The 24,361-nt window shown below is 55.0% G+C and overlaps 2 protein-coding genes across 2 annotated transcripts; one reads left to right on the top strand and one right to left on the bottom strand.

Annotated features, from left to right (window-relative positions):
• Positions 1–500: 500 nt before the first annotated feature.
• On the bottom strand, positions 501–5,952 carry LOC119105315 (broad-complex core protein isoforms 1/2/3/4/5). Its single transcript, XM_037228783.1, has 5 exons — positions 5,894–5,952; positions 3,085–3,338; positions 2,415–2,585; positions 1,074–1,171; positions 501–504 (listed from the first exon to the last, which is right to left on the bottom strand). The coding sequence occupies exons 2-5, from the start codon at positions 3,265–3,267 to the stop codon at positions 501–503; spliced, it is 456 nt and encodes a 151-aa protein (XP_037084678.1). The 5' UTR covers positions 3,268–3,338; positions 5,894–5,952.
• A 313-nt stretch (positions 5,953–6,265) lies between these two features.
• On the top strand, positions 6,266–23,561 carry LOC119105939 (solute carrier family 35 member F5). Its single transcript, XM_037229508.1, has 9 exons — positions 6,266–6,327; positions 10,382–10,511; positions 10,972–11,124; positions 13,338–13,613; positions 14,091–14,273; positions 15,683–15,836; positions 16,383–16,542; positions 17,723–17,974; positions 19,201–23,561. Exons 2-9 carry the CDS (start codon positions 10,416–10,418, stop codon positions 19,289–19,291), a joined length of 1,365 nt encoding a protein of 454 aa, XP_037085403.1. The 5' UTR covers positions 6,266–6,327; positions 10,382–10,415; the 3' UTR covers positions 19,292–23,561.
• The last annotated feature ends 800 nt before the right edge of the window (positions 23,562–24,361 follow it).

The following is a 24,361-nucleotide window of genomic DNA, read 5'->3' as shown; positions in this document are numbered from 1 at the left end:
GGGGTTTCCTAAAACCACACTGGGAATCAGTCAAAATGGCATGTTTCTCTGAAAAAAAACATGAAAGACGGCCATTGACAAGTCTCTCTAACAGCTTGCACAGTGAAGGTGTAAGAGAGATGGGCCTGTAGTGAAGCGGATCTTTGCCGCTCTTACCTAGCTTTAAAAGAGGGTACAACAGCTTTTCGCCAAAGGTTCGGAAATTCGCCTAGTTCCCAAAGACGATTAAAATGGCCAAAAGAACGTCCAGTACGCAGATGCAGATGCAGGTGGGAAGATGTCGAATCATGCCGTTATGCATCTCGTCAGGACCCTCTGATACGCTCCAAAGCCTGCTAACAGTAGCCTTCAGTTCCACCACTGTAAATGGTTCGCTGCAGGCAAGGTGCACAAAGGTGAAAAAGTCCACTGGACTGGCCTCACAAAGCGCCTTATCAAACTGTCACCTGCGGTACCTTTTGACAGAATAAATGGCCTGAGCCCGTCCAGTGCATGCTGCCTCATCTACGAAACCGAGGAATCACGGAGTAGACGGTCGAACAACTGAGCATTGTATGTAGAGGTTAAAAGAACAAGGCAGACACGGGGTAGGAAAGGCAGGTCAGCGCCGAGCCCGGCCGGTCGCTCACCGCTCTCGTCCAACAGCAGCAGCTTGGCGTCGGTCGGCTCGGCCGGGGCCGTCTCCGGCTCCGTCTCCTCCAGCCGTTCCGTCTTCACGACGGCGGCTGGCCGGCTCCTGGCGCCGCTCGCCGCGGCCGGCAGCGGTGGCGCGGCGGCGGCGGCCAGGTCGCTGGGGTCGCCTGGCGCCGCCGCGGCCGGTGGGCAGGCCGCCGGCGCGTGAGAAGCGGGCGGCGGCGGGCCGCGCCCGCCGTCCGCCGGTGCCAGCGCCGCGCACGGCGACACGTGCCCCGGAGGCGGCCCGTGCCGGCGGCGGCGGCAGCCTGGCTGGTGTGAGCGCGTGCGCGGCGGGCGGCGACACGCGCGCGCCGCCGCCGTCGCGGGGTCGCGAGCGTCGGCGGCGCTTGCGCAGGGCGACGGTGGCGCCGCGGCCGGCCGGCTCCGCAATCACGCACTCGGGCGCCAGCGGCGGCTCGGCGTCCGGAGGCTCGGTGTCAGGCGGCTCGGCGTCCGGCGGTGCCGCGCCGCCCAACAGCTCGTCCGACGTGACGCCCTGAGAATGGAGCACAGATGATGGTGTACGGAAAGGAAACGTTTTGAAACTCGCACTGCAGCGTCTGGAGGCCGAGCCCACAGCAGCTACATAACCAAGACATGTCTCTCTGCGCGATGAGTCAAATCAAGTGCTGCAAATGGCCGCAAAAGGAGCTTCCTGTCTGTAATTTGAACAATGTGAGATACAAATTAAAGCTCGGTGACTTTTATTTGCCTTCTGCTTTATATCTTCTTTTAAATTGGCTTCAATGCAGCTGTTGCCAGCTCTTAGAGGACGGGGGCCATGTTCACGAAATTGCCTGCAGTCTTGTAAATAACTGGTGGCATAACTGAAGGCAGCTAGTGGGATTTCTTTGAAAAGAGATCTATCGTTGGTGCAAAACTGCACACATGGAAGCTATCAGAAAACAGTGTATAGATCTACGCAATGAGAAGTGGTGTACATGTACGTCACTATCTTATTGTCCTAGATTTATTCTGTATGGGTACATACAGAACGCCTTGTTCCACACATGCATTGGCTTGAAATTTGCTTGTTATGGGCCACACCATTTTTCCTGAGCATTCAACGGCAGGATTTTGAAAACCAGACAATAAGAAACACCAAAATAATCCAGTTTTGAGTAATGTTGTCCAAAAAAAGAAGTGTGGGAATAGGGTTGATAATTTGGATCACTAGCTCACCGTTGGTTTTTTATATTCAATGAATTAAGCGACGTGTACTGTTGATGTAACTTGCCTCCAATGCCGTCCTTGCTGGTGCTGACCTTATCAGCGTTTATGTGCCACTAACCAGGTTAAAACACAATGCAATTTCGGTTAAGTCCATTCAAGAGGCGATTGGTCGGTTACATTCCGGGAATATTTACCGTCCGACAATATGAGCCTGAGGGATTGGAGGCAAACACGACCTTTGCCTCGATTCCCTCCATACACCAACATAGTTGTCGGTTATTTTTCATAAATGAGGCAGCAACCTCCGACCAATTTCGCCCTTAATTTGGCAGCCAGTCTTCAACGAAGGTAAAAGTTACGATTCACCTTCCATTACGCCACAACCACGTGACAGTGCATGACAATGCACACTGGCAGACATTAAATGATGGTAAAGAATATACACGAGCATACATTTACCTCACTTCAATGCCTCACCGCGGATACCAGCGTCTCGACAGTCCGCGAACGTCACCACCGCGGCCGGACCGCCAGCACGCGACGACACTCACGCGCCTGCCACTCACCTTGTAGGAGCTGATGCCCTGCACCTGGAGCATCTCGCCCAGTCGCAGCAGCTCGTCCAGCATGGCCGGCGGCACCTCGATCTCGCCGTGGTACATGAAGTCGACCAGCGTGCGCATGCTCATGTAGTCCACCTCGCACAAGATCACCACCGGGTGCGAGCTGGGGTTCGACTGGAGACGGAGGCACGCGGGCTGGTTATGACCAAATGGGGGCCGGGCTTCCCAATTGTGGTAACGAGTGTGAAATGCTGGTGCAGTGGCGGAGTGTGAGCTGGATTTGTCTCCTTCCAGCATGGCACGTCAGCGAAATGCACCTTGTGGCGGCGCACATGCGAAAGACGTCACTATACGTAAGATACTGCACCGAACAGGCGTTTTTGTCACTAGGAGGCAATAACTGAAGTCGGATCATTTCGAACGCACTGGTAACTTTTCAACCTGAGCAGCACAGATTCAAGCGTCTGTGAGTGTTACTGGGGCTTCACGACGCACTCAGCTGCTGAAGCTGTATGACATCGCCTGCCTCTCATCCTGGCAGGAAGGACGGGCACCGCGGGGAATTGAAACCCTGCACCCCTGGTTTCCCAGTCGCCCAGCGGTTAACGCAGGACGCGTTAAACACTACACTACCGGCACGACAGCACAGATTCAAGGTGCACCACCCACTGACCTTGAATATCTCCTTAAAGTAGGCGCTGCTGGCTGACAGGACGTTGCGGTGCGCCTTAATGAGCCTGCGGCCGCAGTAGATGGAGACGTCCACGAAATCTTCGTCCAGCCGAAGGTTGTCCAGGGCTGAGAGCATGTGCGATGGAAACCGGTTCCAGCTGACCCGGAAACTGGAGGCGGCCATGGTGCGACGGTTACGTGGTCCTGGTCCACCTCAGGCTGAGACGAGCTGCATCTGCTTCATGGGTGGGGGGCCTAGAAGCGAGGGCAGAACAGCTGTGAGTTCAGGATGGCAACACAAGCATGGCAAGAGAGGCAGGCTGACAGACTGGGTTCATGGCCCTGCTCTGTGGATTATGACAGGCCAAGCAATAGTCTGCAAGCAGTAAGTCAGGTGGCAACAGGAAAGCCATGTCATGTACAGCATGAGCAATTATTGGGAAATTTGGGGAGGGCAACCACACATGTTAGTTTGCTTCTTTTCCTGAAGTGGCACAGGACTAATGTTGAGTTTACCTGCAGATGCACAGGCTTCACTCCCCATCCTCTATCAGTTGTGACTAGTCACATGACATGGGGTGGTGGCAATCACAGGATGAGGAACATCAACCATTGGGCCTATTCATACCTCAGGTTTGGTCTGGCCATTCAAGTGCATTATCAACAGGATCAACTAGCTGTTAACATAACTATAACCTGGATGGCAGTAACAAAGATAAGCAGTACTAACTTCCACTGTCTACAAGATCATTCATAGGTTATGGAACACACACTTCCTCACCACAGCAATGGTTTTCACATCTGCATTCAGGCACCATTGACAGTGTGATGAATATGAGAGGGAGGCTATTGTTGAGACCCTGATGATGAGAGCTAAACAGTCTGGCAAAAAAGCCGTAATGGTGCATATCCCTTGATGGTGAGAGCCTACAATGTTTGGCAAAAGCTGCTAAAGCTGCTGCCTTATCTATAAATAACCTATCTTCAGCATTTCAATATTTGACTGCTTGAGCAGCATGGATGGCAATGTGTTTCCACGCTTTTACACTCCCAAGCTTGGAGTTCACTGCTTGTTTCCCCCTCCCCTTGCTCAAGATCTGTCAGCCAGCATCAAACAAGGCTGCGGTCAGCTCAGCATCCAAGTGCCCTCAAGCTTGACAAATGGGCCAGGCAGGCCAGATATCTGAGTTTAAGGTCAAAAGGCATCAGATTGCCACAAACTAACTGCATGCAGAGGCTGCCAGAGTGACCAAGTTCTGGTAGCAATTAATATCTGCATCCTGGATACCCTACAGGATGACTTTAGGAATAATGCTTATCCTAAACATCAATGACACACCATCACACATCTTAAGGAAGTGGGTGGAGCTCAGTAAAAAAGCATGACACCATTTTTTCCTGCCTGTAGGGACACTTCAGTGACAAAAATACAAAGGGTAAGGACCCTAAGGAGCCTGTCCCCCCCCCCTCTACACCCACCCCCACTCCACCTGGGAGAATATTTCAACATATCCTTTGGTGATATGAAGTTACAACAGGCAAACCCTCAGGTGCATATCTTGCCTGGTTGCAAAGTAGATGATGATCAGCATTGGAAACCAGGGTTTGCTAATCTGGACTTGACATGGCACAATAGAGAAGTTGATACATTCAGTCCAGTAGTTAGAAGCCTAAATACCAACACCCAAGTCAAAGCATTTCATCCTGATTATTTTTTAATAGAGCAATACAAATGGCATGACTATCTATCAGCCAAAAATGCATTGCAGCAAGCCACTGAGCAGTTGCGACTGCAGCTGCCTTAATGATTCACATTAACAATGTTGTGTAATTCCCAGGTGCTTACTTCATTGCTTTTCTCCAGAATTTGTGAAATATTCTTTATTTTGTCTTGGATGAAAATTTATGAACTGCTCAATAACACCATATCTTTTGGATGGTATAGGACTAAATAATAGGACTAATAAAACTTGATAAAATAATATAATACTGGAAAGCATTACACTTCATGGTGAAATCCAAAACTATACCATTGAGCATGCCCATATTGCGAGGAACTTGATACAAAAAATGTAAGACCCAAACAGAGGATACTAGCCCAAATAACCTACCTAATGGGCATCACTGGTTAAAACATCAAGCCAAGGTATGCCATAACTTATAAAATAAGCATTTCATTCAGGACCATAGCAAATAACTTATTAATCATTGGCATGTAGAGCTTAAGATGAGACAACAAAGAAGTTATGAGGTGCAACTATACACAAGATCTTATGAAAGGCTAACTGTGAATTCAGAGCAGCAGCAGGATGAGAAAAATTAACAGGCTGGCAGCCACACTGTGAGCTGGCAGACCAAGTAGGCACTGATGCACTACACTGAATGAAAGCCAAATATGTGCAACACTTTGCTAACACTTAGGAGAAAAAAGATGCACACAAATTTTCACCAGGCCTCTAAGCAGCTTGAAGCCAACCAAAAGGCCTTCCAAAATTTGTCCTGGCACACAACAAATACACATATCATTCCTAAGCCAAACTGTCCAACAACCAACATTTTCTTCTCATACATCTTAGCCCAAAAATCGCAATCTTGCCCTCAAAGCATTACCTAACCGGGCGCGAGGTATACTGCAAAATGAGTCTTCGCTGCACACGGTATGAATTTGTAAAATTGTACACACTACTGTTACACCTGAGTAACCAGTAAGAAAGGGTGATAACATTAAAAATATGTGCATTACGCAAAACTGGAAGTACCATATCAAAAATGAAGCGTGGGAAGCATCAAATAACTACATATGGACCCACCTATCACACGCGACCTGCTCCCATCGCATCAATCTCAGCAAACGCAATAGACATGTCAATCCCAGGCAGCGACAAGCATTCAGCTGACTTTCAAGTATTCGTCCATCACATGTTAACAAACTGCATATTGTGATGAAGGTAGTATAAAATTACTTAATATATTTATCCAACAAATCCTAATATTTAATAAAAGTTTACATATTTTCATAAACCAAAATTTATTTCGTTGGGGCTATTTTGTCAATAACGGTGGTGGCCTTGCGCTCAAATGGATCTTAAGTCACGTGATATTTGCCCTTTGCAGGGAGAAAGATGGTGCTTCTGTTACATTTATAACGCAGCCATATATTGCTTCGTTGCTGTGATATTATCCCCGTGATATGGTTTTGCGGCAGGATGCGGTGCGGGGGTTTCGGCCATCAGTGACCATACCGGTAAAGATGCTTGCAATAATTTTTGTAAAACCAGGTGTCATAAACATTTTGATGCGGTTTGAAAAAACTGCTCATGAGTGAATTGTGACAGCGATCAAGCGCTGGAAAGCAGTTCACTGTAAACAAGGTCGACTAATCAAGCAGGGTCGGTTAGAGGATATTTGCAACTTATTTAATATCTACCATAAGGAGAAACAGGCTTTACGCTTTCGCCATTTCGGCTAACCGTAACCCAGCTGCTCACCAAACGATTCTTCAGCCTGGCTGTCTGACCACCAGCCATATTCAGTCTCCATTGTAGGGTGCTTCTGCACAAAGTGGCTGAGTACTGATCTGGCTAGTTTACACCAGGCTTGAGGTATTCAGTGAGGAAAAATTACAGTTATTAAGAGGCATGAATTGTTGAGAGCATGCAGATGTCTATGCAGAGCATGCACCTTACCTTACCTTACCTTATGGTGGTCAGTAATTGTAGAAGGCTACTATGCCTGTATGTCCTGGTCTCATCAGGCTCCCAGTCCAGTAGCCAGACAGTCTCAAATTATGGGAAGTTTTGGCACCTAGAAGATATTGGAAGATAAGGGAATATGGGACATCGGATATATGGGAAGATAAGCACATCTCAGCTTATTGACCAGCTACTGGCCCATAGGCTTAGCAATATTGCCATCACCCTCTGCTTGTTTAGACATTAGCCTCATGGTGATACATGGGAAGGATCAGCTATAAACCAAATATCTGAGACAATATCAGCTATATCAGCTATAAACCAGCTATCTGAGAGTTGGTATCTGATATCTGATATATGATGTCTGATATCTGAGTTTCTGGTATTCACGTTGCCATGCCTGTGGCATTGACAATGTGACACAGGTCAGTTTTAGATAAATCAGCCCAAAGCCATATAAGCAGGCTACAGATGCACTATGCTCTTAGTTGCATCAGTCATTATTGGTACTATACCATATCTTGGGTCACTCAGGTAGCCTGTGACTTGTGGTGCATGCTGAGCCTTGATCATTAGGCAAGTGCATTAAAAGATATACAAACTGCCAGCTGAGATGGTCTATGGAGGCTGTGTATAATGGTGTGTTTTGAACTGTCATTGACCTAACATCCTACCTTAAGTGGGGTTATAAGAAATTTTTAATGTTATTTGTGGATGTACTGTGTTTCAATACCTTTCACATGAGCCAACATCTCTGGTGTCGGTGATGACCAGACGATCTCAGGTTGTGCACCTTTCCAGTACCATCACTATTGGTACATTACCAGCTGCTGACATACCAAAATAATGTAGGTGTCATTGGGGAATGATGTAAAATTGTGCATGATCATTATTGCCTTGTAGATGTGAGCTGAACATCAGCACATAGGGTCTTGTTACCTTGGGGGACTGGGGTGTGCAGGTATGTTTTAGTCATCAGAATATGTCATTTGCATCACCATAGCAGGCAAAGGCACACTGATTAGTAGTGTCACACACAACCTCTAATTTTTTGCCTGGCATGTTGCTGGCCTCTGACCTGCCAAGGCATGGAGACCGCAATTAATAAGTGGGTGATTGGAATACTTATGGTGCTGGTGATTGGAATACTTAGGGTGCTGGTGGCCATGACAAAGGTGTGTAGGGAACACAGCGATTTTTGAAAGGATATTGGTCAAAGTCAACTGGACTATGTGCACTTGTAGTTTTCATCATATGCTCTCTCTCCCTCTCCCACTTGGCCCACAGCATGTTGTGCTTGACTCAATGGCAGAAAAGTTGACATTGGCTGTGCACTGAATTTTTGCTGGCAGGCCTGTAGGTCATGCTGTTGAAATCATCATATGATTTCAATGTCATGCTTGCTGTATACATACAACCAGTAGTACATGTTTGCCTGATGACAAGATTGGATATGTCCAAAGAATCTAAGAAGTGACCAGATCTGTGGTTTATGCATAATAACACATTATGTTTTTTATATCATCCAACCCTTGCTAGTCTGCTTGTCCTTTTTCTCCTCTGTTATTCTTAGTCTGTTACTGATGTGCCTAGTTGTCGGGATCTGGACTTGTTTCTCACATTTGTCCCCAAATGTAGTTGTGATTTGGTAACTTAATGTCTGCAATTGGATTGAATGGTGAGGTAAAATGTGGTGATATTGCACTGTTACAGAAATCCACTGCCTGATTAGATAAATCAATGGTGCTGCTTGTCACTGAAAACTTCATTGCAGTATGATCAATAGGTAGGAAGATAGGACCCTGTCATAGGCTGTACTGACTGGGCTGGGTCGCTTTAACTGCAAAATGTTTGGGTAGTCAACATTACGACCTGCTTGCGCTGCGGCCCGGTTCGCACTAAGGGGGCATAAATCCGCCGAGAAACCGGAGATGGGAGGTGGGCTGTCTTTGGCAGCTGTTTGCCTCAGGCTGACTGATCACGTGGGTGGCGCTCATCAGGCATGTTCCATGGGGAGGTTTGGCCCCAATTTCAGGCTCACTGGTGATGAGATTACACAGATTGTTCTCAATATGGCACTGTCTGCCATGTGCGGCCGGTGAACGTTTCATGAACCCCACCCTTATATTTAAGGTGACCGTCGAAGGCATTGATCGGTGTGGTTGGTGACGTCAGCAGTATCGTGCGACCAGGGGACCCGACCGTGAATGACAACGTAATCTGTGATGATGAAATGGAAGTCCCAGTTATAAAAGGATTAGGCACGGTCGGTGGCGATTGCGGTGCATGAGCCGTCGGTGTCGTGGATCAGGGGAAGCCTTGTCAGGAAGACCTGAAGTGTCTGAGAGCCAGGATCTGGCGGAAGGTGTGATGGCCAGGAGTGATGAAACGGCCCGCAGGCGTGTAGGCAAGGCAGCTGACCCGAGCCCAGTAGGAGAAGATGTGTGGCCATATGGGTGGGCTGGATGGTATCAATCCACTCTGTAATGGAACACTACCATTCTGACTCAGGGGCGTGCCATGAGCAAAGGAGAGGCCCCAGTTGCATATGAATCTCATTTGATGGAGAGCCAAGATGTGATGGGAGGTGGTTGTCAAGACTGATGGAAGACTCCCACCATGTACTGGGCAAATCTTGGATGGTTGAAGTCTGTGGTATGGGCCTTGTCTTGACGGATACGATCGCAGTGCAGTGAGCCAGGCGGTCCCCTCACGACGACCAATCAGAAGACTTTCATAACCAGAAGCTGGCTTCTGGTGTGGCTGAGAGGAGGCCCAAGTGATGTAGGCATCAGTGATGTAGGCATATCAGGTGGTGCTATGGGATGGTGTTAGTCCTGGCATTTCACAGAAACATCTAAAAAGGGCTTGCTTCGTTTCTGGATGAATTTCTAACAGGGATATTCCACTTGTGCCTAAGGGAAGTGAGAGATGATGTTGAGATAAAGAAGGCACAACACATGTCATCATTGTTATTGGTGCTAGGATATACAAAAGCAAAATATGGCATGCTGCATAGTGTGCCTGATGCATGAGGGGACACTTGATTCTAGCAATGGTGGCAGTGCACTGCCTACTGGGCGTAGGCCTTCGGTCTGATGTGCATGACGTGTGGATAGGGTTTTGGGAAGCTTTGAGCATTCTGTATCGTTAGCTGAAACCGTATTCTTTCTTTCGGTGTCCTTTTGTAGAAAAGATGCCATGGATAAGGAAAGCGTTGCTTAAATGCAATCTCAGGACTTGTTATTTTCAGCAGCATTGGGTCAAAGTCTTTGGCAAGCATAGTTTGTTACATAGACACTGACACTCGCTCTCCAGGTGGTCTGTGCCGTGCGATGACATCATCACGGCCCGGAATTTGAACCATGCGATGTTGTGGTGCAGCTGCTTGTTAGCTAAGCCCCCCCCCCCCCCTTGCAGGGAAATGTGCGGTAATTATTCACGTATCTGCTTAACTGTCCGTTACAGAGCCCTCACAAAAGAAAAGGGAGAGAGGGAGGACATGGCCGCTGGCGAGTCATTTAGGATGCGATGTTGCATCCAACGTCCCCGTTTAATTGTTTATTGCTACGGTGTAGTGCTGACCGTGTTGTGACCTTGTTACAGCCCGCAAATATTAGTAGAGCTGATTGAACAAGGCATGATGGAATGGACTCCCGGGCAAAGGCTGCTGCTTGGCGTTATGGTTCTTGGACTTGTGGACATCTTGTGGGTGACTTCATCGGAGCTTACAGAGGTACTGACTTTGTTCCTTGGAAGAAATGATTGTTCTGGTGCGTGTGATGTACCAAACATTTGCGCCCCGACTCCTGCCACTTCACTTATGTTCTGAGTATGTAAATAAACAACATTGGATAAAGTGGAGGAAAATCGGTCATTCATTTGCCAAGATGTAAAGTCCGGGGATTGGGCAAATGCTGATGTTCATATGACCAGAAAAATAGATGCGTAAATCGGTGTTTTTGTGTGTACTCAGTTTATGACATGTAATGGTGTGAAAGCCTGCCTTAAATTCGATGAGAGCTGCATATTATCCTGTCATACTCGTTTTATGCATAATCATTCCATATCTTTCATGATACACATATGCATATGTGTTAACATAAGAAATTTAGCATACCTTTGCATTCTCCACCCTCCTAGCTTGCACCGCACGCTAGTTGTCACGAGTCACAACCCCAACCCTTCTCCCCCAGTACCTCTTCAAGGAGGACGGCTTCAGCAAGCCATTCTTCTCCACCTACCTGAAGAACGCGCTGTTCTCCGTCTTCCTGCTGGGGTTCCTGGTGTGGCCGCCGTGGCGCGCCGGCTGCAGCCAGCGACACGAGTTCCTAGTCGTGAGTGACCCGGTCCGTCTGTCTTCTCTCTCCGCATGCGTGTGGTGCTGGGTCTGCCGCCCAGCCCGGCTCGCTTGCAGACGCTGGGCTTTGGCGCCGTGGCGTGCGGCGGTGGACTAGACGTGTTTGGGTGCTGGTCGGAGATGGTGGGGAGTAGTTTCACGGCAATCTGCTGTGCTGATTGACATAGGCTTTGTTAACCGGGCCAGACTTGGCAACCGTAGGTGCGCAACGGAAAAGTTTTATGAGCGACATTTTGGATACATGTGTAAAGTTTTGGTTCGTAATGAAAAACAATGTTTAGTAACTTTATAGGCAATGGTGTTCGAGATCAAGCTCGTCACCTAAAAGGTTGTAGCTTCTTGTCACAACATCGTTCATGTGAACAATGTTATAACTTGATTCACCTTCTGCTGGGTAAACATTTACCGATGCAAACCGTTCACATGGAAAACAGCTGATCATACCATACAAGCCTTTCTTGAACTGCACCTCTGCCAGCATAAACCGGTACTTATGAGCATTGGTGCACATACTTGATGCTGAGAACCTTGGCCTGGTAATCATAGCTGGTGTCATTGTGTGAACTTCAACGTAACTCGTTTCGATTTGATGTCCTACTGCCTTTAATTGACTGGCAAAAGTGGGCTCTTATTCATTTTATCAATGCCGATCGAAAGTTCACGGATTGCGAAGGTAACCAAAAGGTATCGCCTGAACAATTGCAGCGTTCCTCAATCCTATTCGTACGACACTGATATAAGTTGATAACAGTTTTGAAACACGTTCTAATCCGTGCTAACTGCGTAGTTAACCAATCGTGCCGTTTAGGCAGCATGGCCGGTACGCTGCTAACTAATGGCATCGGCAGATCACGCTGCTCAGGAGACAGGGAGTGCTTCGATATAACGACGTGCATGGCTGCTTTCCAATGTGCATTGCATTCGCTGTGGAGAATAGCGAACACATGTGCTCATTTTCTTGAGCCAGTATGTGTGCCGGTGGACAGTCGCATTCTGACCCGTGCGTCTGGCGATCATGTGTGGGATGCAAAATTGATCTGGAATGTAACGACTTTGCCACCTGAAAGCTATTCGGTGAAACGAGACGACTTCTCTGCCAGGATATTCAGAGGCCCGTTATTTTTTATATTCACCATCCCTCTTCCTCACTGGAGGCACCTTTGTCTCCTCTCTCCTGTCGCCGCCTCTACTGCCCGGACCAGATGCGCGTATAGGGGAGGCGCTCCTCCCTTAAGCCCATGTTTTGTTTTTACTTAAGCACCATCGGCGGTTTTTTCGGTTCTGTCATGATGAGGGCTGACTAACTTCCCTTAACCTTCACCTTAAATGCTGTCTGCGTTCCTGGTGCCGGCCGGCCGTTGCGGGGGCTGCCCCGTGCCGTGCTGTGCCGCCGCCGCCGCCGCCGTCGCGGCCCTGCGCCGGCTGTATGGCCGCCGACCCGCCGCCGCCGCTGCGGCCCTGCGCCGGCTGTCTGGCCGCTGACCTGCCGCCGCCGCTGCGGCCCTGCGCCGGCTGTATGGCCGCTGACCCGCCGCCGCCGCTGCGGCCCTGCGCCGGCTGTCTGGCCGCTGACCCGCCGCCGCCGCTGCGGCCCTGCGCCGGCTGTCTAGCCGCTGACCTGCCGCCGCCGCCCCCGCAGCCGATGGAGTCGCTGTCGGAGGACGGCGCCAGCTCGGCCGGCAGCCCCGCGCCCGGAAGTCCGGCGCTGGGCGGACGCCGCGGACTGGTCAGTCGCGAGCCTCGAGCGCTGCCCGGTCCGCCTCTGGGCGGGCCGCGGCCGGTCGGCGGCAGCGCACGCTGTGGGACGTGCGCGGACCTGTCGCCTGGTCGGTCGCGGAGTGCGCTCGGTAGAGAGGCCGGCCGCTGAAGGTCGTCTGTTGCGTCGCTGCGTGTATGTTGAGGTGGTTGAGCTCGTAACGCTTCTGTGTGCATGAAAGTAAGCTGTGGTTCGTTCGGTTGTGTTTAGTGCGACGTGTACACCATCTTGAAGCCTGATCCGTTCGTGACACTCCCCCCCCGCGATGCGTGCTCAGCCATCGGCCCCTCCTAGCGCGACCTCTGCCGCCGCCGGACGCGCCTTACCCCGGCCCGGACCGCCGCCAGAGCGAGCCCGAGTTCGTGCCGGTGCTCACCCATCGGCCCCTCCTAGCGCGACCTCTGCCGCCGCCGGACGCGTCTCACACCGGCCCTGGCCGCCGCCAGAGCGAGCCCGAGTTCGTGCCGGTGCTGTTCGACGAGGACAAGTCGTCGGGCACGGACAGCGAGGACCAGGCGGGCGGCGAGCGGGCCGGCCGGCGCGCCGTCCGCTTCAGTCGCCTCATGGAGGTGCGCCAGCTGTCGGAGCGCGACGCCGGCCAGGCGCTGTTCGCGCGCCTCTCGTACCGCGCCAGCCTGCAGCTACGCCGCCAGGCGCTGATGCGCGCCGCCCGCCTGCCGCCCGCTCAGGTGGCGCTGTTGGCGCTGCAGTTTACGCTTCCGGTGAGTGATGTTAGATGGCGGGAGGTGTGCTGGGCGTTAGCGATTGTGATTGGCCGGCGGGGGTGTCAGGCGGTGTGGTGATGTAGCTTGTGAGTGCGACTAGGCAGGTGGCGTAGATTCAGTTTGTTTGTCGTGTTGTGGGTCAAGCGGATCTCCTTCATCGGACGAGCTCTGAAGCGCAAATGATCGAAATAGTGGAAGCATTCAGTAAATGGGTGATCTCAGGCCTGTAATTTTGTTATTTGGGGTGACCATTTTGCCTGTGTATTACAGTGTGTTTTTTTTTTTTGCATTCGTGTATTACCTGCTCACTCTCCCTCTCCATGCCATGTTATCACACGCTATCTGTTCCATCGCTGGAATGGCCAGAGAGCCTGTGATCCCCGAGATTTCTGCAAGTCGGACGCTACACTACACACCATATGCTACATTAACACATTCATGGCCGACGTCCTCACATTGTCACTGTTCCTGCAGTTTGTGCTGGGCCAGTACAGCTACCAGCTGGCGCTCAGCTACTCAGAGGCGGCCTACGTCAACATCCTGAGCTCGTCGTCGGGCTTGTTCACGCTGCTGCTGGCCGCCACCTTCCCCTCCACGCCCGGCGACAAGTTCACCGTCTCCAAACTGCTCGCCACGGCCGTCAACATCGCGGGCGTGGTACGGCTGCTGGCGACGGAGGCGGCGAGGAGTGAGCGCGGACTAGCCGTGGGATGTAGATGGCGCACTGGGGAGCTCCTGGCGTCAGCGGGCCGAGCGAGCGGAACGGGCGGGCCGGGCGGGCCGGGCGGGCCGGGCGGGCCGGGCGGGTCAGCAGGGAGGCCGTCAGCGGGGGCGGGAGGTGGGAAAGCTCGGGCGACGTGACGGAAGAGGACGCCGTTTTCAGGTTTTGACTAAGGCGGTGATCGTTGCAGGTTGTGGCTCGGTGTTTTGGGAGCATTTCATGTCGTTGGCCGGATATCGCTCGCTTGCGTCAGTCACTGCGACTTGTCCTCTCCGACTTTCACGTGTGCACTTTTGACTTGCTGATGTTCATGTCCATTCCGGGCGGACCATTATCCTGGTGACTCGTCTGTTTCGCTCCTGCATTGCCAGTCTTGACCGTTCCCGTGTTACCGTACTGACCGTTCCCGGGCCGTGTTCGCTGACCGCTCCTTAGTTGTTCCGACTGTTTTCGTGTGCCCATGCTGACTGCTTCCGCTGTGCCACTGGTGGTGGCGGTGGTCAGTCTGTCCCTCTTCATTCCTCCTGTGCCGCAAGTGGTGGTCAGTTTGTTTCTCCTCATCCCTCCCGCTGTGCCGCAGGTGGTGGTCAGCCTGTCCCTCCTCATCCCTCCCGCTGTGCCACAGGTGGTGATCAGTCTGTCCCTCCTCATCCTTCCCGCTGTGCCGCAGGTGGTGATCAGTTTGTCCCTCCTTATCCCTCCCGCTGTGCCGCAGGTGGTGATCAGTCTGTCCCTCCTTATCCCTCCCGCTGTGCCGCAGGTGGTGGTCAGTCTGTCCCTCCTCATTGTTCCCGCTGTGCCGCAGGTGGTGATCAGTCTGTCCCTCCTCATCCCTCCCACTGTGCCGCAGGTGGTGATCAGCCTGTCCCTCCTCATCCCTCCCGCTGTGCCGCAGGTGGTGATCAGTCTGTCCCTCCTCATTTTCCCCACTGTGCCGCAGGTGGTGATCAGGCTGTCCCTCCTCATCCCTCCCGCTGTGCCGCAGGTGGTGATCAGTCTGTCCTTCCTCATCCCTCCTGCTGTGCCGTAGGTGGTGATCAGTCTGTCCCTCCTCATCCCTCCCACTGTGCCGCAGGTGGTGATCAGCCTGTCCCTCCTCATCCCTCCCACTGTGCCGCAGGTGGTGATCAGCCTGTCCCTCCTCATCCCTCCCGCTGTGCCGCAGGTGGTGATCAGTCTGTCCCTCCTCATCCCTCCCGCTGTGCCGCAGGTGGTGATCAGTCTGTCCCTCCTCATCCCTCCCGCTGTGCCGCAGGTGGTGATCAGTCTGTCCCTCCTCATTGTTCCCGCTGTGCCGCAGGTGGTGGTCAGTCTGTCCCCCCTCATTGTTCCCGCTGTGCCGCAGGTGGTGGTCAGTCTGTCTGAGCTCAGCGGTGAGTTCCGGATCCCTGCCGGCGCGCTGTGGGCGCTAGCCGGCGCGCTGCTGTACGCCGCCTACATCGTGCTGCTGCGCGCACGTGTCGACCACGAGGACAAGCTCGACCTGCCCATGTTCTTCGGTGAGCCGTCCTTACCACCGCTGGGGGTCGGATGTTCTGTGAAGAGGCCGTGCGCCGACGCTCGAACCGTGGCCTGCAAAGAAGCCGCCCGTGGGAAAGAGGCTGGGATTGGCTGGTGCTGAAGCCCTGTAACTGCACAGCAGGGGAGCGCTCACAAGGCTTGGTGGCGCTGGTCGTGGTGAGAAGGGGTTCCATCTAACGACATCGATGTGCCTCGTCGACTGATTATGTCCCCACCGGCCGCTCCACCAGCGTGCGTGTATTAGCTGTGCCGTCTTGCTGACCTGCTCTGGACCTGCTCACGCCATCTGGTGGTGCTGGACTGAGACGCTGGTCGGTTTCGTCGCTCCTGTCGGACGGCTCGCGCGCACTCCCTGTGCTGCCCCATAACACAACCTCCCCAGTTACCTAGCCCTGACCGTTGTCGCCGGCGAGTTCGTGGGCATAGTCCTGGGTGTTTCCCTGTGACGGGGCGTGACGGCTTGCGACGCGTTTCCTTCAGCAAGACCTCCACAGCTGCACTGACCTGGCCTCCGCCGCCGGCAGGGTTCGTGGGCGTGTTCACGGTCCTGATGTTCTGGCCCGGCTTCCTGGTGGCGCACTACGTGGGCTACGAGCCGTTCCAGCTGCCCAACGCCCAGCAGTGGCTGTTCCTGGTCACCAACGGTGTGATCGGCACGGTGCTCTCCGAGCTGCTCTGGATGTGGTCAGTGCAGCTGCCGAGGCTGCTTGCCGGGCTGGTCCACCTCTCCCGCGCGCACGTCTTGCCGGCCTCCTGCTCAGCGGACGTCCTGTCGGGCTCTCGCGCACGTCTTATTTTCTCTTGTGCGCACGTCTTGTCGGTTTCTCCCGCTCGCCGGCCTCACCCGTGCGCATGTCTTGGCCTCTGTCACGTGCATGTCTTGTCGGCCTCTCCCGCGCACGGTTTGTCGGAATTTCCCGCGCGCACGTTTTGTCGGACTCTCCCTCGCACACGTTTTGTCGGACTCTCCCTCGCGCACGTTTTGTCGGACTCTCCCTTGCGCAGATCTTGTCGGGTGCGGTGCCGGCAGGAGGCCGTTATAAGTCGGGGTGTGAGACCGTTGCACGTTTGTTGTGGTGGTCGCGTCGGTGTCGGTGGTTTTGCGTCCTTGGTGGCCGGTCAAAGGGCAGCTGTGTTGTGGTCTTGCGGGGCACGAACATAATCCCTCCGCGGTTTTGTGGGCAAAATGTCCGAAGCAATGTATTGCCCGCAGCGGGATTGTTATCATCTGGGCGACAGCTTGGGAATGCACGCATCAAGCTTCGCGTAGAATGTTTTTGAAGTCCAAGGCCGCGCAAGCAAAGCCTATGGATTACGTCCCTGAGGAAAATGTCACGGATTTGAACGTGCTGCTCTTCGTTCGGTTTTCAACTTGTTTGTTTGACGTTGGTGTCACTGTTCTTAGTGGCTTATTGTAGCATCGGGTTGTAGAACACCATCTCCTAGCTCGTACTTGGACTTAAAGATTGCTTCATCCCGACATGAGGATGCTACCAGTGGGCCTAAGTATCCTAGGGGATATTTGTTCTGCTTATTTGCGGACTTCTAAGTACGGTTTCTGTCTCCTGACCTTATGCCTTCGACCCGCTTACCGTTGCCCTCCATCTGCCGACCCATGCACGTCGGCAGGAGCCGTCTGCTGACCTCTGCCCTCCTTCGGTAAAGGCTGTCTGCTGACGTCTTCCCTCCCTCAGCAGGGTTGTGCTGACCTCTGCCCTCCCACGGTAGAGGCTGTCTGATGATCTCTGCCCTTCCTTCGGTACTAGCTGTCTTCTGACCTCTGCCCTCCCTTGACAGGGACTGTCCGCTGACCTGTGCCCTCTGTCGGCAGGGCTGTTTGCTGACCTCTGTCATCCCTCGACAGGGGCTGTCTGCTGACCTCGTCGCTGATCGCCACGCTCTCGCTCTCCCTCACCATCCCGCTGACCATGCTGGCGGACGTGGCGCTGCGCGGCGTGAAGTACCGGCTGTCGTTCTACCTGGGCAGCGTGCCCATCTTCGCCGCCTCGCTGTGCGTCACGCTGCTGGCGCACTACGACAACTGGGACCCGGTGATGGACTGGCTGCGGCGGCTGGCGGCCCTCTGCTGCCCCGGCTGCTGCCGCACGCAGCGCAGGTCAGTGGGCCGCAGCAGGGCGGCAGAGGCGGGGAGCGGTGGGCGGGGTGTGGGGTGATGTGGCATCTAAGCTGAGGGGTGACGTGGCATCCAAGCTGAGAACGGAACTGTGGCGATGGAGTCGCGCTCTGTATTTCGTGCTGAAAGGAGCGATGCCAGTTGTGGAGGGCAGCTATTGAAGGAACATAAGTGGAAAGCTCAGCGCGTTTTTCACCGTCAACTGACGCTGGGAAGTGTTTGGTAGGGATAGGGTACGCAGTAGCGGTTACTTTAAAACAAAGCGGGAGTCAGCCTTGTTTCGTCTATCGTGCAGTTGTGTTCACATTAGTTAGGGGTCACTTATACACTAAGTTACGCTTGGAGTGAGGGAGGGAGTAATGGAGCGTAGCTGAAACGTAACAGGGGCGAAGGGGAGGTTGTAGGCTGCCAAAGGTTACGTTCAGTATTTGTTCAACATCATGCTGAAAATCTTTGAAAGCGTATTAAAGCCTTAAAGCTGGGCGTCGTTCGTTTCCTACCGTCACAAGCAGCACGCCCGTTTTCTCGAATACCTGGCTCGGTGAGCGGTCAAACGGACGTTACTTTTGGGAGGGGCATGCGCCTGATGCAGCGTTATTAGGAGAGGGGGTTTCGCCTAGCGTAGCCAATGGGTAACCAGGAGAAGGGCTGAAAATGACCAGAAACGTAATTATGTGGACGTATTTATGTAGTTGTAGTAATTTGTGACGTAATTTATAGACACCCCTTAATGTTAACAGCGTAGGCCCCATTGTTCATGTAGCCGTGCACGAGAGTCGTAGTGAGGTGGGAGAATTCGGGTGCTGCAACGTGCTATGGTTTTTATCGAGGATAGCCGCGATGTACCGCTGGTTAGATGTCTGAGGAGCCGGCTGATCAGCGACGGCAGGACACCGTCAGATGTCGAGTGCCGGCGGCTCGGTGACGGCCGGCTCACTCGCTGCTCCGTGTCTGAGGAGCCGGCTGATCAGCGACGGCCGGACACCGTGAGATGACGAGTGCCGGCGGCTCGGTGACGGCCGGCTCACTCGCTGCCCCGTGTGAAGTCAACTGAGCTCTGCGCTGCTGTATGGAGAGCCGATCTCGCCACTGAACTGGCAGTTACCGGCGTCGCCGTCCTGTGTGTGTAAGCGCTGCTCTGTGCCCGTCCGGCGTGCTGCTGCCGTCGCCCCCGCGGCGCCCCGGTGACGTCAGCGCCCTGCCGCCAGGACGGACCCGTCCACAGACGAGCAGTCGGCCTCGCTCATTTCGGGCTCGGAGGACGAGGACGAGGACGAGCCGAGTCGGACGAGCACGTGATGCCCCGCCGGCCCGCACGCTGCACATCCTGGTACCTGACGCCGGCTCCTGGCGTCTGGCAGCGCCCCCGGCGGCGCCGACTCCATTCCACTTGTACCCCGACTCCACTCGGCTGCGGCCGCCCGTCTCCCTGGGGCGATCCTCGGACGGTGCGCCGCTCCCACAGGGATCCCAAGGTCAGACTGGACGGTCACGCCAATGAAGTGGGTGTGCAGAGCGGGGAGAAGTTATTCGCACATCATGGGTACATGTTGAGGGCCTGACAGCGTTACATTAGGTGGGACGCCAGGTGGGCATATACTGATGCCAGGAAGGCGGCGGGTGGGTGGTTGGGTCCGGGCGTTGTATGGGTGCACGCGTGTTACGTCAGAGCCTGGTTCTCGCGGTTTCCGTTGCCGATCACCGCAGTGTGGCGCCACGTGTACAGGGTTTGGCAGTGGGTGGCATATCGCTTGTTCCTGGTCGCGTGGATATCGTCCATCGCTCTGGACGATGTTGCGGACGATGCCGCTGTCGGGCCGGTGAGGGGGCCGCCAGGCATCCAGGTCGTGAAAACGCCGCCGCAACTGCAGCTGCAAGAGGCGGGAGCTTAGAGCCCGTTGTTGTTACCAAAGCTGTGCCATGGCCCGCCGGGCGCGCGCGGGGCGTTAGCGCTGTACGCCACGCCGGGCGCGCTCGCGCTGGACTTGTGGGACGTTCGGGTACCGTTTACGCCCCGCTGTACAGGACGCTGATTGGGGTGGTTATCCAGCTGTCCCCGTGTTTGGGTTGTGACCGCGCAGATCTCTCTCCCTCTCTCCCGCCGGCCGACTCGGCGCGGCTCCGAGTCGGCCGGCGTCCCGTCCTTCCGTCGTGCCGGCGCCGACGGACGCCGGTGCTGGCCGCCAAACAGGCGGTGGGAAGCAGCACTTTTGTAGTGGGAGCGCTGGCTGTCGTCGGCCATTCCTTGCCTACGTTGTTTCTCGTTTTGCCGTGCTGCTTTGTGTTTGACCGGACCGTCGGCACGAAGCAAGTCCGGATTTTTGTTCATTTTATCGAGGAATGCACAACTCTTTCTCCATACTTTTTTTTCCTACTTTCCCGTATGTCGCACTGTTCCGCGTGGCCTTCCGGCCCCTTGTGCGCCATGAATGATATTAGTTTGACGTGTCTTATTCGACTGTAAGTATCTATCGTATGCAAATTGTTCCTTTTTGTCTGCCCTGTTATTTAGTTGCTTTATCTCCCTAGCGTTTGACGCTCAAATCGTAAGAACTGACAAAACTATCTTAGAAATGTCGGGAATCGCTTCTGTCTTTGTCCGCTGCTACGTTCGCCAACATTGGCTCATTCGTATACCTGGCACATTCAACACATGGCGTACATTGGCGTATTCATATCTAGTCTAGTACTTGTGCATGCATCGCCGTGATTCGAAGCATTCTATTCGAGCATTCGTTCGTGGCGTAGCGCAGTCTATCGTGCTACGTTGGCGGGCACACAAACCCTCGGCCGTCTTGCCATCTGTGGAGGCCGCCGCGTCTTCGCACCTCTCCCAAGCATGCGTCGCTGGGCAGGATACGACGGAGCCGCCGATGATGGCGACTTCAGTTTGCGCATGCGCGCGGTCCACCCGCTTCTGCGGAGCGTGGCTGACGTTCTCGCCCACGCAGTCTCGCACCGCGGCCCTTGCCAAAGCCTCCGAACTGTCCACGTGATAGTGGGATCGCTGATTCCGCGGCAAACCCGGCGAGCCAGCCGGGTGTGGCAGAGCTGGGCCGTTCCCAGGCGGTCGTGTCTGCGCTCAGGCGGCGGGGCTCGCCCATGTCGCCAGCATTCGCTTGCGGTCGAATCTGTACCATCGTCTGGCAGTAGTTGACTTCTGCCAAACAGAGGGATGCGGCGAAGTAGGTAGGAGTCGATGCCTCTGGCTGTTCGCGTGCCCTGGACGGATTTTGTCGACGTGCTGTCCGCGCGCCATTTTACAGTATCGTTGGCTCACAGCACATCAGTCCTCAGAGACGCTAGCTCACTGCACATCAGTCCTCAGAGACGCTGGCTGACTGCACACGTCCTCAGAGATGCTGGCTCACTGCACACCAGTCCTCGGAGTCGCTGGCTCACTGCACATCAGTGTCGCTGGTTCACTTCACATCAGCCCTCGGAGACGCTGGCTCACTGCACACCAGTCTCCAGTCACCGGCTCACTGCACACCAGTTCGTAGAGTCGCCGGCTCACTGCATATCAGTCCTCAGAGTCGCTTGCTCACTGCACACCAGCCTCCTAGTCGCCGGTTCACTGCACACCAGTCCTCAGAGTCGCTGGCTCACTGCACACCAGCTCTGCTGGCACACTGCAACAGACGTGATATCCAGCTGCCGACCTCGGCCAGGGCATCACCCGCCGATCTCTGGCATCGCGCTGGTCAGACCCATGCGGGGCGGGCGGGGGGAAGGTGGGGGGTCGTGCGGCCGCTCGCGGTTGTTACTCGACATCGCCAGGGGCTGGCTGCTGCCGGTCGGGTCAAACAGGCGGCGCGCAGCGCGGGATGCCGGACGATGAGGCGGCGGTTCGCTGGAGGAAACCGCTTCTTAACGTTGAGGCTGTGTGCCGAGTCGTGTCTGTAGCTGCTGTGCCGCCGAGCCGAGACGGACATTTGGGTGTGTGCCGTGCATCGGCGTGTCGGCGTGGGGATGCGGCGCGGTCTCCGGTCAGGACTAGGTCTTTATCAGCCGTTTCCGGTCCGCCGGGTTGCTGGAGCTCTCACTGGGAAGGCTCTTTAGGTAATCGCGTTTTAGGAATGGTGATCCCTAGACCAGTGACAGAGGTGGGTCATATCGGGCTTTTGAAGAGGGCTGGGTCGGCTTCCTGTCGGTGAGGGTCTGTTTTGTGCAACGTCACCGTTGTTGGCGCGCGTTCTACCAGGGTAGTACAGGTAGACGCAGCTGCCGTGCGCTTTCCAGTTGCCCACACATGCGTTTCAGAGTGTGTCGCTGTTTTCTAGCCGTCAGCCTGCTGCATTCCTCGCGGACCACACGCAAGACTGGCGCCGCTTCGCAGTGTTGTTTCAAAGTGTGGCAGTAAATTGGTTGGAGGTGTGTAGTTTTACTTAATCGCATTGCTGATGGGCATGCCCTGCGATGAGGCTGGTTATCCAATGCTGATGATGTTATGTGATTAGGGGTTGATCGGGGCCCTTTGTGTCAGACGATGGGAAGACAGCTGTACTGTAGCCGTGGATTTGACTGAATGCCATGCTGAAAATGGCTTGATTAAAAAGACGTTATGCCATGACGGCAATCAAATGTTGTCAATGACGTCGGAGAGGAATGCAGCGTTGTCGGCTCATAGTCTTTGACAGAGGCCATACGTTCCTCATCGTCGCATTGCAACGGACTACCCCCGTGGCGAGGACAGACCATTTGTCGACAGATGACGTCACTGACCCTGACGTCACCGAGACCGGGACGTTAGGGTCACACCACGGCCGCGCTGTCCCAGATGACCAGGCTGTTCCCCAGGCACGGGGATCCACCGCGTTGCCGCCTGAATCGTTATGTATTTTTCAGGGATGTTGAGTGATTATTGCCGACTTGATTTGTGCAATAGCGACGTAATAAATTATTTTTGCATGTACTCTGGACTTTGTCGCCCGATTTGTTTGGAGACCGTGAAAAGGCTGGAGGAATGCCGCAGTGTCGTAGAGAGTAACCCGGCCAGCACTGACACGCAGCACATGCCGTCAGGAGCGTCGCCCACGAACTGAGTCGTCCGAGCGGGCTGTTGATAAACGAATGCGTCATACATCACCAGTGAGGACTGCTGGAGCTGCGGCGCTCCCGGCCGCAACGCGAGAGCGCGCCGATCAGCTGACGTGGTGCTACTTGGTGGTGGTGGTGGTGCGTTGGTGCGAGGATGACCGCGGATCATGATGAACAGCCCGAGCCGTCGGAGAATCCTCCTCTCTGCTCTCCTGCGGGCTCTCCAGATCGCCCGCTTCTTGATCAGTGCGCTAGTGGCGCCGCGGCTGGAGGCGTCTCAGCGATTCTGGCCACCATCCTGCGTGGGTCGGGAGGGACGTCGGCGACGCCTGGCTCCGAGCGTGGAGCACATCGCTGACAGGTGCACGCTGCCAGCGTGTCAACTCCACCGCTGACGTCGCGAGCCGGGGCGTGCCCGCCAGCCGGGCGTCGTTCGTCTTTCAAAAGCCGCTCCGCCGCGGCTGGCGCCTCCAGCGCTTCTCGCGCCGGCAGCAGAAACCTGTCCTCTCGCTGCACTCTGTTCAATGGCCTTGCGCTGCACATCGACACGGTCCACGAGCGGCCGGCGTGCCGGTGGCCAGCGTCGCGCTGACGGCGCGCCTCCGTCTCGGCTACCGGAACGGGCGACGCGGGCTGGAGCCGGCTGACGGCTGAGGAACACCGCCCCGGCTGATGTCGGCAGCCGCGAGTCGGGCTACCATGACAGCTACAGCTGCCGGCTGGTGCCGCTGCTCCGGCTGCACCCGCTCCACCACGGGTTCTACCTGCTCAATGCGCGGATGGCCGCTGTGCCTGTCGCTCATGAGCTGGTCGTCACGGGCCTGTACGTCGTGGTCGAGTTCCAGCCCGGCGGCTCCAACAAGCTCTGGCGGCGCGTGGTGCTGTAGGCGCGGCCGGCCTCGCCGCTGCAGTGCGCGCTGCTCGCGCTCGCCGTCGCCGTCAGCGTGGCCAAGCTGACGCTGGCGTCCGACCTGCCGCTGCTGGGCGCCGTCCGCGGGGACGCGCCGCTCGCCCCGCTCTCCCCCCTGCCCGTCCTTCGCCGTCCAGATGGGCGCGCCGTCTCCGCCATTACGCAATCACCCTCCTCACTGGCGCCGTTGGCTACGCGCTCCTCACCGCGCTAGACGCCCGCCAGTACGCCGGTCCACCGCGTTCGTGGAGCCTGCAGCTGGCCGCGGCCGGCGCCGGCTGGCGCGCTCGGTCTGCTGACGCTTGGCGGAACCCTGCGACGGCCGGTGGCGTCCCGGCTCCTGCCGGCGGCGAGCGCTGTTGGCTGCTGCGCTAGCTTGCGCCGCCCTGACCGCCGTCGACGCCGTGCTCTGTCGGCTG

Source organism: Pollicipes pollicipes, unplaced genomic scaffold, assembly GCF_011947565.3.
Source record: "Pollicipes pollicipes isolate AB1234 unplaced genomic scaffold, Ppol_2.1 Scaffold_6138;HRSCAF=7277_pilon_pilon_pilon, whole genome shotgun sequence".
NCBI lineage: Eukaryota > Metazoa > Arthropoda > Thecostraca > Pollicipedomorpha > Pollicipedidae > Pollicipes > Pollicipes pollicipes.
The sequence above is the reverse complement of the archived record's forward strand: the minus strand, read 5'-3'. Positions and strand labels throughout refer to the sequence as shown.

What these genes read in the sequence shown, in the direction of transcription:
- LOC119105315 (XM_037228783.1), bottom strand. Translation starts at nt 3,267, where the DNA reads ATGGCCGCCTCCAGTTTCCGGGTCAGCTGGAACCGGTTTCCATCGCAC. An exon ending in ACTTTAAGGAGATATTCAAG is followed by an intron (nt 2,586 to 3,084) that starts GTCAGTGGGTGG and finishes CTCCGTCTCCAG; the next exon opens with TCGAACCCCAGCTCGCACCC. An exon ending in AGGGCATCAGCTCCTACAAG is followed by an intron (nt 1,172 to 2,414) that starts GTGAGTGGCAGG and finishes CTCCATTCTCAG; the next exon opens with GGCGTCACGTCGGACGAGCT.
- LOC119105939 (XM_037229508.1), top strand. Translation starts at nt 10,416, where the DNA reads ATGATGGAATGGACTCCCGGGCAAAGGCTGCTGCTTGGCGTTATGGTT. An exon ending in CCGTCAACATCGCGGGCGTG is followed by an intron (nt 14,274 to 15,682) that starts GTACGGCTGCTG and finishes GCTGTGCCGCAG; the next exon opens with GTGGTGGTCAGTCTGTCTGA. An exon ending in TGCTGCCGCACGCAGCGCAG is followed by an intron (nt 17,975 to 19,200) that starts GTCAGTGGGCCG and finishes CCCTGCCGCCAG; the next exon opens with GACGGACCCGTCCACAGACG.